At 35.8% G+C, this 15,425-nt stretch overlaps 2 protein-coding genes and 1 pseudogene across 14 annotated transcripts; all 3 read right to left on the bottom strand.

Annotated features, from left to right (window-relative positions):
• Positions 1-216: 216 nt before the first annotated feature.
• On the bottom strand, positions 217-7,421 carry LOC105178551 (uncharacterized). 13 transcript variants are annotated; one of them, XM_088876373.1, is made up of 7 exons: positions 7,288-7,421; positions 4,865-5,349; positions 4,557-4,788; positions 2,714-4,436; positions 1,911-2,523; positions 1,012-1,097; positions 217-638 (listed from the first exon to the last, which is right to left on the bottom strand). In XM_088876373.1, exons 2-4 carry the CDS (start codon positions 5,333-5,335, stop codon positions 3,964-3,966), a joined length of 1,176 nt encoding a protein of 391 aa, XP_088732499.1. In that variant the 5' UTR covers positions 5,336-5,349; positions 7,288-7,421; the 3' UTR covers positions 217-638; positions 1,012-1,097; positions 1,911-2,523; positions 2,714-3,963. The 13 variants fall into 13 exon arrangements, with proteins under 13 accessions (XP_088732499.1, XP_088732500.1, XP_088732497.1 ...); XM_088876374.1 differs by having other exon boundaries at positions 217-633; XM_088876371.1 differs by having other exon boundaries at positions 1,012-2,523.
• On the bottom strand, positions 2,722-3,462 carry LOC148784827 (protein SUPPRESSOR OF GENE SILENCING 3 homolog; annotated as a pseudogene).
• Positions 7,422-8,377: 956 nt separating the features above from the next.
• Positions 8,378-11,916, bottom strand: AAC3 (ADP/ATP carrier 3). Its single transcript, XM_011102045.3, has 4 exons — positions 11,758-11,916; positions 9,948-10,448; positions 9,402-9,773; positions 8,378-9,007 (listed from the first exon to the last, which is right to left on the bottom strand). The coding sequence occupies exons 2-4, from the start codon at positions 10,425-10,427 to the stop codon at positions 8,708-8,710; spliced, it is 1,152 nt and encodes a 383-aa protein (XP_011100347.1). The 5' UTR covers positions 10,428-10,448; positions 11,758-11,916; the 3' UTR covers positions 8,378-8,707.
• Positions 11,917-15,425: the final 3,509 nt, after the last annotated feature.

Genomic DNA, 15,425 nt, shown 5'->3' with positions numbered 1-15,425 from the left:
GAGAAAAATAGAGATAAATAAGTGTATGTTGAAAATAGATGATATGTTTGATGAATTTGTGTTTTGAGATAATTTAAAATACTTTAAAATAAATGGTGTAGGTTTGATATTGGGATTTGGGATATAAAAATCACTGTTTATTGTCAAATCATATCTTTTATATATAAATATCGTATGTTTAATGTTATATGTTTTGAAGACAAAAATCACTGTTCATTGTCAAATCATGTCTCTTTTATATTATATATATAAAATAAAAAAATAAAAAAACACAGAGATAAGATGTAAAAACACAAAAACAAACATTGAGTGTGTTTTATCTTATCTTGAAAAAAACGAAAAACACAAAACCAAACAAAGCCCAAAAATCTTCAGTGTCTCATTTTCTTCTGAAGTTCTGTCGGTGGCCAGTTTTTGTCATAATCCTGCTTTGATCAACTTGGAGTGTATTCTTCCATAAGCTTATTCAACTCCTCGTCAAGTTCCTTATCAAGAGCCATCTTTTCATCCCAATGCCGGGGGGCGCTTCAGATCCAACATCCGTTCTTCATGTGCCTTCATCAGCTTTTCCCTCTTATTAACAAATTCCTCCATTTCTTTGTCCTGCAACTGAATGAATGTGACTGCCTCTTTCTGCCCTAAAACCAAATTATAAAAGTAAGAAAATTGGCAGCACTTGTTGAAAATAAAACTGAAAAGCGACGCCTGCAAAATAAATTATAACAGAATGATTAGCTGCTTATTTCATTGCAATCCACTGACCAGTGCATGAGTCAATAAACTAATGCAGAACTTTAAGTTGCTCCTAGAAGTCAATGACAGAAGTATGAAATAAGCAGCAGATGATCACGAAAATGAATGTCTTTGTTCCACCGGCAAGTAGGGGATGATCTACATATGTGTAGCTCCAGCAAACAAAAAGAAAAATTTTATGGGCAGTAACAGACAAGGAATGTTACGTGCATAGACATTCCTCCACTGAAGAGACATTTACTAGGATTGAGTTGTTACCTTTCCACATCCATACTGCTGGACTTTCTCTAATTTCTCCTCATTGTTTCTGACATCATATAACTGTTGGATCACTCTATGAAAAACTGTTCTTGGAAATCCATCCAAGTATAAAATCATGCATATACAATGTGGTTAATATTGGTACAAGTAGAGACATAGTCTGGACCCCCAAAAAGACTATATTATGGAGAGGTTCCACTAGAAGTACGAAATTTTTAACAAAAAGCAGACTACTCATGCTGACATGGAAAAAATAACTAGCAAGCACAGTTATCTGACACACTTAAGAAGTTTTAAGTCATTTCACACAACCAACAACATGCTCGCAAGATAAACCAGAGGCGCATTAAATCGAAGCTAGAAGCTGGTTTCGAGGCCAAATAACACATATTCGGACTCCAAACAGTTGACTTCTACAATCTAACTGCATAGGACTAGATGTAAATGTCCATACAGTTTCAAAGTCAACACAGTTTTGACTTTACCATCTCTACCATGAAACAGAATGGAAGTGGAATATGTAGAAAACCTCCTCCACAATTTGTGTAAAGAAATAGCACTGGTTTATATATAATAACCCTTGCAAAAGAAATTAACTGATATATGGATCCAAGTGCTATAACTGGGATTTCCTATTTTCAGCAGCATACCACTAACGAAAAGAATCCATCAAGTAGGCCAGTGTCATTTCACTTTCCAAAACATGAAAGAGAAATATCACCAAAGTTATGAAAAATAACTGATTAAGTAGGCCACGTCTTCATGATTCATGAACAATATAACCCAAAGTAACCAACTTTATCAAATTTCATCATAATCAAATTAACATTTCCACCAAATATACAAGTTTGACGAGAACGTTTTACTCTTGAGACATGCATGGAATTACAGAATACCTCTTCTTTTGTCCATGATGTTTTTTCGTCCTCAGCGTCATTATTGGTTCTCTTCCACAGTTTCCACAGCTTCTCAGTCAATATTCAATAAGACTCTTCTTCAAGAGGTTTCTTGCTCGTCTGTTCTTCTGCAACTTTGTTCCTCAACCAAATGAGCAGCTGATTATCCTCGCTCATGTGCTTCATTTGGTTCAAAAACATTTCTTGACATGACCGCATTTCATGCCTCAGATTTGATTACCCAAGCATTTATGCACCTTTAGAAACTACCATAACATAAGCAAACACCAAAGACAATTCATACTAGCACCATCAAGATTGAGAAAGAAACAAGCAACCAAACCATACACACATTGAACACCCATACACTCGCGCCTGCACAGACACAGACAGCGCACCTTGAGAGTACTAGTTAAAGTTGTCCATATCTTGCTTCTCTACCACATATTCACAGAGTCAATGTTTTCCTCCCGGGCAGAATAGCTGAGTACCCTCTTTCTTTCCCAAGCAAGCCTATTCCATATGTGTCTTCAAAGTACTTGCTCAGACGTTCAGCCTCTGCATATCCCACAGCTGAAGCGTCAAATATCAAGGCACTCATGCCCCGGTGCCCCTGCAGTCCATATGAATGTCAGGCTTTGATGGCAGAATATGCATCGAAATACTTAAGAAGCTCTTGATTTCCATGCCAATCCACTGTAAAATGATACTAAGGAAAGGGAAAGATTTATCATACACTCAACTCAAAACGTTCATACAATGTACATACTAAGAAAATTCAAACTTCAACAAAAATGCCATACTTTCTTATTCATTGTTTCCAATGCCTGGTATTCATGATTACAACCTCAGGTGCCCATACTATTTCTTCGTCAGCTCTTTCTTCCAGACCTTTTCATTTGGAAAAGCATTTTACCAGCAGTCACTGCTGACGTCCCCTCCTGCGAAGTTCCTCATCTAAAAGTTCGGCAAGCTCTCTGTGGAGCTTCACCCTTTTGGATCCTTTAGCCTTGCATGTGTAATAAGGGGCTGCAAGCCGCAATACAAATCAATTGCTCCAGGACCTCCTGCACGTGCCAGGCAAAGCCACTGTCTCTCGGGCTCATTTATAGGCTCACTGTCTAACTATCTTGACATTGAAAAAGTTCCTTAAACCACCTGTTCTTCCAGATCTCATGGCTTTTCTGGCTTCCATCTGAATCGAGAACATCAATTAGAAGCTGTCATTAGTGTTACCAATACCATCAGACTCCTCATCAACTTCACCTTAAGAAGCATGACGATTGAGAGGGCTCTTTGGCCATTTTCATTATGGCCCATGCTACTCCTGACAACTGAGTTGAAGAGGCCCTGGTAGACAATCCCATCCATTCTTTAGAGGAGGGGGAATTACTGGAGGTGCTGCAACATAGTCAGTTTCGAGACTTCGGTTAGATGATTGGGTTTTAGTATACCATCTGCCAGCATGTTTTCTAGATACAGAAGATAATGGGCCAAGTCGAATAGAGCCCCTCCCCAACCCACCATGACTTCGCATTCCTAGTTTCTGCATAGTTCAACCAGGCGGCCATTTGATAATCCAAGTGCCTCATTTTATTGGAAAGGGACCACAGTTTGCTCAGAACTTCAATTGCCCTTGGAGTCAATACATTCATGCCAGCTTGATGACCCAAAAGACTAAGAAGAGAGCTCAAACAAGGTTCTACGAAAGAATAGTAAAAACAATTCTTGGAAAGAAAATTAGGAAAAGAAAAAAAGAACAGAGGAAAAGAGGGGTGAAGAACCATTAGGCTCCATTTAGTATCTGAATATGAATTCTCAAAACATAGCTCTCTTGTAGTTTGATTAATATTTGTAACCAACTGCAAAACAATAGTCATGCACTTTATTGGTGAAATAGCTGCTATAAAGACAGCAAGTGCCACCAAAAAGTGAAATCCAACTTATACAATATAACACCGGAAAAGCAAGGAGCGCATGCTTGTCCACTCATTTCCAACATAACCCTGCAACTAGACTAGATGTCAGTATTCAATACGTAAACTGCTGCTAATTACCATTCATCCCACTTATTCATAAAATCATTCCACATAGCTGCAGCAATTGAGTCTCTTCGTGATGTGGCCATATGTTCATGAATTGAGAAAGGTGATTGTAGATCAGGCTGTTCATCAAGACCACATGACTCCTCAGTCATCCCACCTTCAATGCTACTAAACAACCAATCATTTTTCTCCTCGCGTCGGATGTGATTGTGTATTACGCATGCAGCTATAACAATATCCCTCTGTGTGTGGAAAGCATATTGAGGAGCAAGTTTCAGGATTGGAAATCTTTCTTTCAGAATATTAAAAGACCTCCTGATGACATTGGTTAAAGACGAGTGGCGGTGATTAAACAGTTCCTTCGCATTCCTAGGTAAAAGATTAGCACCTCGATATTCATGGAGGTGATACCGCACTCCTTCATATGGTGCAATAAATCCGTTCATATTATCATAACCCAGATCAACAAGGTAATATTTACCTGTAATATAGAATTTAGTATATACATGTATTTTCATATCATCATATGAATGATTAGGACATGCGAAAAATTAAAGAAAGAGACATGGGTTATGAGGGGCTCAATCGTTACTAGATCAACCTTCTGGGACTTGAGGGAAGTTCTGATCAGGGTCACTGAGAACAGCCCTCAACACACGTGAATCTGCAGCTGAGCCTTCCCACCCAGGATACACAAATATGAACTGGAGATCAAATGTGCAGGCTACTAACACATTTTGTGATAAAACACCTTTTCGGTTGCGAAACCTACACTGATCCTTCGCTGGAACATGTGCTGGAATATGCATGCCATCTATAACTCCGATGCAGTCCTAAACAGAAACAAATAGTGTAAATAATATTTCCAAATCTATATAGTATGGGAAGTATAAGAATTCAGGTGTCCACCTCAAAGTATGGGTAGAATCTATTACTTTTCAGGATCTCTATTGGAGTCGTGAGAGATGGCATCTGAAGAAACTCACGTGATAGTGACTTAACCGCCTTCAACACGTTATTAAAGTGCCTACTTATTGTTTCTCCAGAATGTTGAAACCGCTCTTGTATTACTCTGTTACGCTCATTGTGACCAACAATGTTCAAGAAAATAGCCAACTGTTCCTCTATCATGACACCAGCCGTGTCACGTAGCATGCCTCTCTGTCGAAGTGTATTACTCAACTTTTGAAATACATGTTTGTCCATCCTGAGCATTTCCCGACATAAATCATCATGACCATTGAGTACTTCAGTCATGAACCCTGATCCTTTTGGTGACAAGCTACGAGCAGGCTGCCTTGTAATACTAGTATAGTAGTGGTAACCAGCAGCAGCTGCAAGTAATTCCATCTCATCCAGTTCAATGTCAAAGTCATCCATACTTATTGATGAATCTGTACAAATAGATTAAGAAACATGGTCATATAAAACAACACATTTTCCGTGATTTAGTTGATGTCATCACCAGAAGATTCACCATAAATCCAAAAATGATTTCATCTCCTTTTCAAGCACAAGGAATACCAAAACAGAAAGTGATCAAGACAAATTCAAGTCAGATATCATATGCAGAAATTCATCGACCACTGTGTCAAACAAATTATTGGGTCAAAGTTCAAGGAACCCTCTGATCAACACTTTGCATAGCATCAACTACTCCAATGCATTTGCTAATGGAGTGAAAGGCTCCTAGTTCCGGATGATTGCAGCTACCCTCATCTTCGAAGTGGCTGCCATTCTAACACAGTATCCAAACAGTGTCACCTGCAGCCTTATTACTTGTCTTATGATGGCCTGAATGGGGAGCCACAGGCTGATTTATTGTGTCCATTTAGCATGTTTGCCTCAAGTCCTAATAAAGAACAGGTGTCCTCATTTATGAGATTAGTACTACAAGAAATGCTTGCCTCTTAGCACATATCAAGTTAGGACTTTGGTTCCAACTGCCTTCATTCCAGAATAGCAACAAAGGCCATAATTAAATGTATTAAGCTAATGTTCGCAGCATCACTCAGAAAATTCAATCCTTCAAACGAGTAACATGCCCTATCTTACACCGTTCAAAGTCCAATTACAACTGCAAGAAGTAGACTTAGTCTGGATTGCAATTAAGATAGCGGATATACAGAAATAAAGCTTATGCTCTGCCACAAAGTGACTGGATGGTACCATGTGGGCGGCCATAATATACACGTAAAACCAAGAGAAGTCGCTAAAATAATGTGCATGCACTTCAAGTTCTTTCCCTTTTCATATTGTCTTTGACTGGGGGAAGGAAGCCCGGATGAGTTTGGTTGATAATCAAAATCAAATTTAAAATGGTATTTTGTGCATGTTCTCTTAACAAAACTTCATTCTAGAAGTGATAGTAAGAATTGAGTAATATTTACAACTATTGAGAAAGCTGTAGGCGCTAAATTGCATATACAGGAACTTCGACTGCTTAAGGCATATGATAGGCATTCATATAGAAAAGTCTCCAATTATAGATATAATTATTTCTTGTTAAGCTTAAGCAATAGGTGGTCAAAGATCCTTGGGAGTCTATTACTTGAATCTAAATTCACATAAGAGAATAATTACCAAACCAAGAAGAAGATGGCAATTACTAAACGCTATAGAAAGATAGTACTAAGTACCTAACTATTCTGGCACAGTAATACGATTGCGCTCGTACTACAAAAACAAGAATGCCAGCATATTATGCATTTAGCCACTTAAACTATGACAAAGGTGAATCGAATCATATCACAATACTACAGAAGGGAGGAGACAGCAATTGCATAATAGATATTTCATAATATAGGGGTTAATACAAATAACAACTTAGCAGGAAATCATAATTACCAATATCGAGAAAAGGAAATCAACACATGACAAAAACTCACACACAAAATAATGGTTTTTAAAGTAAGTCAGCAGGAAGCATGGCAGTTTACGTTCAAAAGAAACAAAAACACCAAACTTCCGAGCAATATTCTATCAGCACTCCTATTAAAAACACAATAGTTTCGCATGTAAAAAGGACATTCTTGAAAATCATCTATAAAAGAAAAACAAAACAACAACAAAAAGAAGAAGAAGAAGAAGAAGACAGAACTCAAAAAATGAGAAAAATAAAATTAAACCTGAAATTTCAAATTCACAGCAAACAGAAAGCAAATACATAAGATACTTGTATATCAATTTCAAAATAAATAAAGATTAGTACTCTTATACAAAACACAGCTATATGGATTTCCAAACAAAATAACTTATTGAAACACATCGAAGAATGAAAGGCGGGCAAAGCCTGTAGATGTGAATGGAAAACTAGAGAAGAGGCCACCTACCGCCGGCGATCGAGCAATAGGCACCCGAGAAGAGAAGAGAAGAGTAGTAGGAGAGGCGTTCGAGTGAGAAAGGTGTTGAGAGGCAAGCTACATGGACAGTCAGAGTATGTACTGTACAGCCGGACCCCAAATTGCCTTTCAATTTGCTTAAGATTTGTGTTTCCCTATTTGGCCATTACAATCTCAATAAAAACCTTTTCTAATGTTTGGATTTGTTTTCTCAGTGTTTTGTTTGTATTTTGTGGAGATAGAGAGAGAAAAAAAAATAAATAAGTGTGTGTTAAAGATAGTATTATGTTTGAATTTATTTTTGAAGATAATTTAAAATAAATATTGTATGTTTAATATTGTGTTTTGGAAGATAAAAATTACTATTCATTGTAAATCATATCTTTTTTATATATTTTTATGTATATGTATGTGTGCATATATATGTATGTATTTATGCTAAAACAGTTTAAAACACCTAGATAAGGTGTTTTTAAATTATGACAAACATTGGGTATGTTTTGACTCGTTTCGAAGATAACTTGAAAATGAAAACAAACATAGTGTTTCTTTTTTGGGGGTTAAATTATAGAATAAATTGCATAAAAATTCATAAATTTTAGTTGAAAATTCTCCAATATTAATATAATAGGCCAAATTTGTATATTTTAACATAATGCACACCCGCTTCTTTCATTAATTATACTTAACGATATTAAATTTTAATTAAATCGTCTATTGTACTCTTATTATAATAATTATTAGTTTTTAATTGTTAAAACATGAATGGTCAGATTTTAAGTAATTTAAAATATAACTTTTAGTTATATATATCACACATATATAATATAATATATATTTACATAGGTGGCAACCGCGAAAAAAAGTATTAAAATTTTATGTTTAATTATTATTACAGTCTTTTTTTATGAATTTGATATTATTACACCATTTTGAATAATTCATTTAAACTCTTTTCAAACCCGACCCATTTCTGTCGCCCAATTGTCACGCCTACTTACCACAATTCAGACGACACACAACAAAGAAAACTGACAGAAATGTCAATGCATCCTACTTTGAGAATAACAGGACAAGGCAATTCTTCATAAGCGATGGCATAACTTGCAACAGATATAACTCAACAATACACTGACAGTGCGACTAATACAACAAAGAGCAACGAAGTGGGGCTAAAGATTATTCAGTCCCAAAAAAGGACCAAACTATCTAGTTGAGGCTGAACACTCGTCCTCATGAAAACACAGCGTTCCAAACAGGTATGCTGCTATAAATTTATACAGGATTTCCAGCAAAGGCAAAAGGCACCAACAAAAACAATGTTCACAAAAATATTATTCCAAAGACGCGGATGACCATCTAGATAAGAACATCACTTAATCGTCATTGTCATTATATCACCATTTTGATATTAACCACCACCACCAGAACCATACTTCTTGCCCAAGACGAGAACCTGCAATTTGTCGTAGCCAGCAAGCACGCCAGCACCTGCAACAGCTCTTAAGATGTTTGCTCCAGCACCCTTGAAGAGTGACTTAGTTCCTTCTTTCTTCACGATCTGCGAAAATGCATCAATTGAGCTCTTATATTTGACAGCCTCTCCTGAAGTCATCATCATCCTTCTACGCACGGTATCAATTGGGTAAGAAGCCAAGCCAGCACCGATGGTGATTCCCCACCCCAGAAGGAAACTAGCTAAGAAACTATCCTGTACATACCAATACCAAGCCAAGTCATGTAAATGTAAAGCCTGCAATTGGCAACTTTATCCTACACTAGACTTCTGAAGCATGCATGAGATATGCATTATGACAAATCAAGTATAATTGCAATAAAGCAATATAGTGGAATAAGCAATATATATCATTCATATCCATAATGCAACATCTTCCTGAAGATATATCGAACATTTGATTAAATTGTGTCACTGGCTCAATAATATTATTTAAGCAACAATTACAACACATCACTCTAATTTTTCAGATAAACTTCCACAGACATGAATTAAAGAAAAAGGGGAGAAGCATTCAAGAGAAGACAGACGCAAGGAAGAAAGCCATCAACACAGAAGTCAAGATTACAAGATTCTCAAGTATACCAACCTGCAATGAACCAGTTAGAACGACCGGTTTCAGAGAATCATACATTCCAAAATAAAGCCCACGGTAGACGATAATTCCAACACAAGAAATGTTGAATCCACGGTAAAGTCCAACAAGACCATCAGATTGGATTGTTTTTCTGTAAACATCAATCAAGCCATTGAACTGCCTTTCTCCACCCTTTTTGGCAGCCTTAGCATCATTTGCCAACCTCGTTCGGGCATAATCAAGAGAGTAAACAAACAGGAGAGATGAAGCACCAGCAGCACCACCAGATGCCAAGTTTCCAGCAAACCATTTCCAGTAACCATCCTTGTCTTTCTTGAAGTTAAACAGTCTCTTGAAATAATCTTTGAAGGCAAAGTTGAGGGCCTGCAAACAGTCACAAGAAGAGGCATCAGAGATTGATAATTGATATCACTGTCAGTTGGCTGCAGTAAATGAGAAGATGCTGCATTAGAAACTTTGCATCACCTTTCAAGTGCATAATCAAATGAGATTACGTCACGATTCAACAAGAAAAACTACTTCTATGAGACTGTTAACCTGAGTAGGGAAGTATCTTATAACGTTCGCAGTGTTGCCTCTCCACAGTGAAAGTACACCTTCATCCTTGATAGTTCTAGCAAAGCAATCAGAAATTCCCTTGTAAGGTTCAGACAATCGACCAGCTCGGATCATCTCATCCTGGTTTTGAATCAAGAGTTTTACTCTCTCAATTGGAGCAGCAGCAGTCTTGGATACTGCTGCAGAAACCCCTCCCATGAGGAAATCCACCATAAAACCGGACAACCCTTTTTCTGTTGGAGCCTGTATAAGGAAAGGAGAGACTGGTGAAACAATCTCCAGGCCAGTTCCTTGGAATGATGGCATGGAAAGACTCCGCAGACCTCCATTAACATATCCACCAGTCAAGTATTGCAATCCAGCACTTCTAGAGTGTGTGTGAGGAGAAATCTGAGAAAAAAGATAAGATTGCCCATGTATCTTTCGAAATACAGATGGATGTTGTGTACCATCCCCCATTTTCGCAGTCAATGCAGTGACCTGCAAAGGAAACAGCAACTCTGAGAACATATATTGGCCGGTAAAAGAAAGGGTAAATTACAATGGTCCTTGCCACAATATAAGTACCGCTCGTTATTTGAAAGTTTACAAATACCCCCCTACAATTAATAGTCGTCTAACAAATACCAATCGTGAACAGCCCATTTTATGGGGTTTTTGTTAGATGAATGTTAATTATAGAGGGGTATTTGTAATTTTTCTAAGAATGATGGGGTATTTGTAATTATCGCAAACCTCGGGGGAGCCCGTTGTAATTTACCATAAAAGAAACACACTAGACTTTTCAGTTAAATTGAGCTCCAAAGTTATCTCTCCTAGCATTTCAAATCTTAATACAGACTCCTTTATATTGTGTCAAAAATAACAATACTAGGTCAGTAAGTATCTCTTGAGAACTCCAAAGAACCCCTATTTCCATTTTGAGAATACCCAGATTCCACACTACATTTAGACATACACAAGTATGAAGACAATTAAGTTAATTAACAAAAACCAAAACAAAAATCTCAAGCATAACAATCTTCAACAAGAAACTTATTAGCACAGCAAATCATTGACAATATTACCAAACTGATGGACCTAGTTCTTATGTCATCTTGATCACAAATAATAAAAATCCTTCTGAATATTACTATGGAGTATTACTAACGGATTAAAACTAAAAATCACTAGAAATCCACTGCAGTTTATTCCAGCACGAAGGTTGATGTCAGTTGCATGTGCAAATATCCATTTCTCCTCTCAATCAGTTACGTAACATTGACAGTTGCATCTATGTTTAATAACTGAACCAGAGTCTTCAGCACGTCAAGAATCCCATGAACTATACTGAAAGCTAAATTGTCATAACCGTGACATTGATATCATGATCACTACCCGATTACCAAGCATTGGACGTGCTAGAGAACCGCAAACAACAGCGAGAACAATAACCAGAATTCATATGAATTTCCCATGTCCAGTAGCTCTACCTTTGCCAAATAAGAAACCCAAAAAGTCTATTATATTCCACAGGGTGCAATCCCGCTAAACCACAATAAACTTTAGCATCAAATAAAGCAATTCCATATGAACTACGAAATTCCCAAACAATTCGTCAATCAACTAAACTCAAGCGTCTGAGAAAAAATGTTCCATAAACCAAGAAAAACAAAACAAAAAGCATCAACCTCCAAACAGAAAACGACAGATAAACCAGCATCAAACAAGATTAAAAAAGCATCACAAAAATCGAGATGGAGGACGGAACCAAAAAATGATGAAGCTTTAGAGTGGAATATTCATGTACCTGCGATAGGTCGCGAGAGAGCAAAAAGAGGAAAATGCTGGCTCCAGAATCGGGTTTAGGAGGATGATCTAGAAATGGTGAAGTGACTCTGATATATATCACTCCGTTTTTTCTGAGAAACACAGACTAGGGTTTTGTCAGTTACTGATCTCCCCATTCGATTTCCCTGAAATTGCTAGTCTGCCATTGGCAAATGGCAACTGAATTTACAATTCAGCTGGGGTTTGGCAAAAATGAAAACATGACTCCTACATCTATACATTATAATATAAAATAAAAAAAAAATTATACACAATTAGCGATTACTTACATCACGATATTAATTTTTTAGATTATCAAAAATATTTTTATATATTTTCAATCAATCATATTCAAATTCTTCTTTTCATCTATATGATCTATACTAATATAAAAATTTCACTCACATCAAATATTTTTTGTATCGATAATATCTTTAGATTAATTTTATTTTATTTATTTATTTTTTTAAAATATAATGTGTTGGTATATATATTTTATTTTTATTTATATTATATTTTAAAGTGTGAAAAATTATTTATTATATGCATGTAGAGACGACAAGCTATAATGACTGGTATATTATAAAATATGACGTTAAATCCAATTATATAAATATTTGTATTTTTAAAAAGTACAAATAAGTTTTTTAAATAGGTGTCAATGTAATTTATTTTGAAAGTGTATATGTAAATTTTTGTCCCTAAATAAAGAGTGTATTGTAATTATAATTACAGAATCAATAGAATGTTTTTAATTTTATAAATAACATGGATTATTTGTGTTGTTTTATTTAATTGTAAGGTGTGTCGATATAATTTATTTTAATAATTATTTAAAAATTTTAAAATATTATATTTTATTTTGAAAAGTAAGCTCTTGAATTAATTTTGTAGCATACATCTGGGATCAATGTCTGTGTCGAAAGATACGATCATTATAAGCTATATCTATTGTAGTCAAAATGTGTAGTAAAGATGGTGTGTTCTAAGAGAGAATTTGTCCCCTTCAATATTATGACAGTAGCATCTCCTATACGCTCTGAGACACGATTTCCTTAGAATCTGTGGCCATAGTGATTGAATAAGTAGGATAGGATTTCCGTGACAATTCAGTAGGGTAAACAGGAGGTCTCGAGTTATTAAGTATTAGATTCCTAGTCTAGAATGAGAACCGACGCCCAATTTCATACCTTGGACTAAGGTCGGGAGACGGTTGATGGTTGATGGAAGGACCTTATCGTATGTATTCGACTGCTTAAATCTTTTCACCATTATTCACCTAGTCTCTAGTAACAGTACCATGGACTGTTACTAGACGGCCGCCCATTGTAATTGGTTATTTCTAGTTATGGAAAAATAAAAAATAATTTATTAAATTAAATTTAATTATATTGGGAACAGACCCAAGTTTAGCTAAGGGTGAACTTAAAGAGTCATACTGTAAGTCTAGCACGAGAAAGGAAGGTCTCCTTGGTGATTGTAGTGAACGGATTTAGAAGGTATCAAGATTAAAACTTTGGGGAAAACGAACGGTTTGAAAAAGGGAACAACGCATTTAGCCGATTAAAGAGAATGATGAGGGTAAGATCCATTTACGTTTCGATGCCCCTCGATTTTTCATTTGTTCTAGGCCTCTAATTTTTATATTATTTCACACCAAATGCCTGGGATAGATCAAGGTACACCCCTTGATCGGGTATTAACATGTTTTAATTTCATAATTTTTTATTTTCGTTATTCTGCCGCTTTTTCAGGGCCAATCCACTTCCTTTAAGGTGAATAATGGCATGAACATTTAGGCTCCAAGTTCTATATGGGTAGTCAATCATATCTAGTATTATCTAGGCATGAAATCTGGTGTTGGTTCCTATCTTTAACTAGGCATCTTCGCTTTGGCGTAGGAAATCCTTGCCCACTCAATCAATCACTATGATCATAAAGTTAAATAGTCTAAACTATCTCAGAGCGCATAGGAAATCTCGCTAACACATACTAACAAAAGATAATCCATTCCTCGAATCCACTGTCCTCGTTACATACTCTAACTGCACTGGACAAGACTTATAATGACAACATCTTACGATGCAGTCTTCTCGCCAGAGCTAAGATACAATTTTCGTATGCACGCGATTGCCATGATTCCTCAAGTCGGAGAACTAATCTGTACCATTAGAATTGGGAATTCTAGTTATACCAGCCAAGCTCTCAAAGCTTTCATATGACGATTTCTACAAGTCAGTTCAGTTATTCGACTACCTTGCCAACTAATCCACTAAATTGCACCGACGACCTACGTTTTCCTCTTATGAAACACGGCCATTGTACTAATTAATGCAAGTCTCCATAGGCTCCCGATGCTCTATCTTAAAGTCCTCGACTTTCAGATCAACCCTCAAAAATTGGTATTGCTGCTGCCAACCTATGCACAACCCAACTCCAGGGATTTAACCATTCGATTTGTGGGTATTTGTTGTGACGTTGAAACGACATTCAGTGTTAGTAGTAATCACAACAAACACTTATGACATTGACAAATACTAACTTTATTCATTATTATATTACTTTAATAAAGATTGGACGACTAGTAGCCAATTCAATTGACTTTCTGGTCACTTATTCTAACACTTCCTTCGACAGATACATTCTTAAGGATACTTAGCACATTTTCATTATTAGGAAAGAAAAAAGAGTGGGTGTCTTTGAAAATTCAACTGACTCCTTTTTTAATGCATGATATCCACGTCATAGTAGCAATATGATGCCGGATTTGGTTGAAAAATCATTACATTAACAACTTTTAAATTTTCACTGTGCTTAGCATATCAGGCCGTATACAATACTTTCATAAAATTGGGTTGATTATTTTTAACCACTACATTTAAAAAGCTATATAATAATATCTGAATCTAAGTTCAAATAATACCACTGACAATATAATATATGGTCCATAATTTAATAGGGTCAAATATGTGAAGTAAATGAAGAATCTAAAATTTCTTGTAGTTATTGGGAGATGAGAGATAATAAAGTACTACGGTGTATGTAATTATTTAAATTCATGCAAAGGTTAAGTTAAAAATGCATATTTTATGATTATCATGACATCCGTGATCATATACTTAAGGGAAAAATATTATTTTAATCCGTTAAGTATGTTTAATTTTAATTTTAATCAGATAACTATGTTCATTTTTGTTTAGGTTCAGTAACTTACGAAATTGCTTACTTTTAATCCTCTGGCAGATTTTTGAACAATTTTACCCCTATGTAACTTTGAAAGGCAATTTTAGTCCATATGCACTCATAGGGGTAAAATTGTCCAAAATGTCACGATCTTAGAAAATCGTGTTGTTTAACTCAAGAACCAACCATAGTGTTGGATTCGTTTTTTTAGTGTTTTGTTGTGTTTTGTGGAGATAGAGAGAGAAAAACAAAGATAAATAAGTGTGTGTTAGAGACAGTATGTATGTTTGGATTTATTTTTTGAGAGAATATAAAATAAGTATTGTATGTTTAATATTGTGTTTTGGGAGACAAAAATTACTATTTATTGTCAAATCATGTCTTTTTATATATATTTATGCATATGTATGTATGTATGCTAAAATAGTTAAAAACACATAATTAAGGTGTTTCTGAATGATGACA

The sequence above is a fragment of the Sesamum indicum genome, linkage group LG12, assembly GCF_026168435.1.
Source record: "Sesamum indicum cultivar Baizhima isolate 11 linkage group LG12, ASM2616843v1, whole genome shotgun sequence".
Lineage (NCBI taxonomy): Eukaryota > Viridiplantae > Streptophyta > Magnoliopsida > Lamiales > Pedaliaceae > Sesamum > Sesamum indicum.
This window is presented reverse-complemented; position numbering and strand designations above follow the sequence as displayed.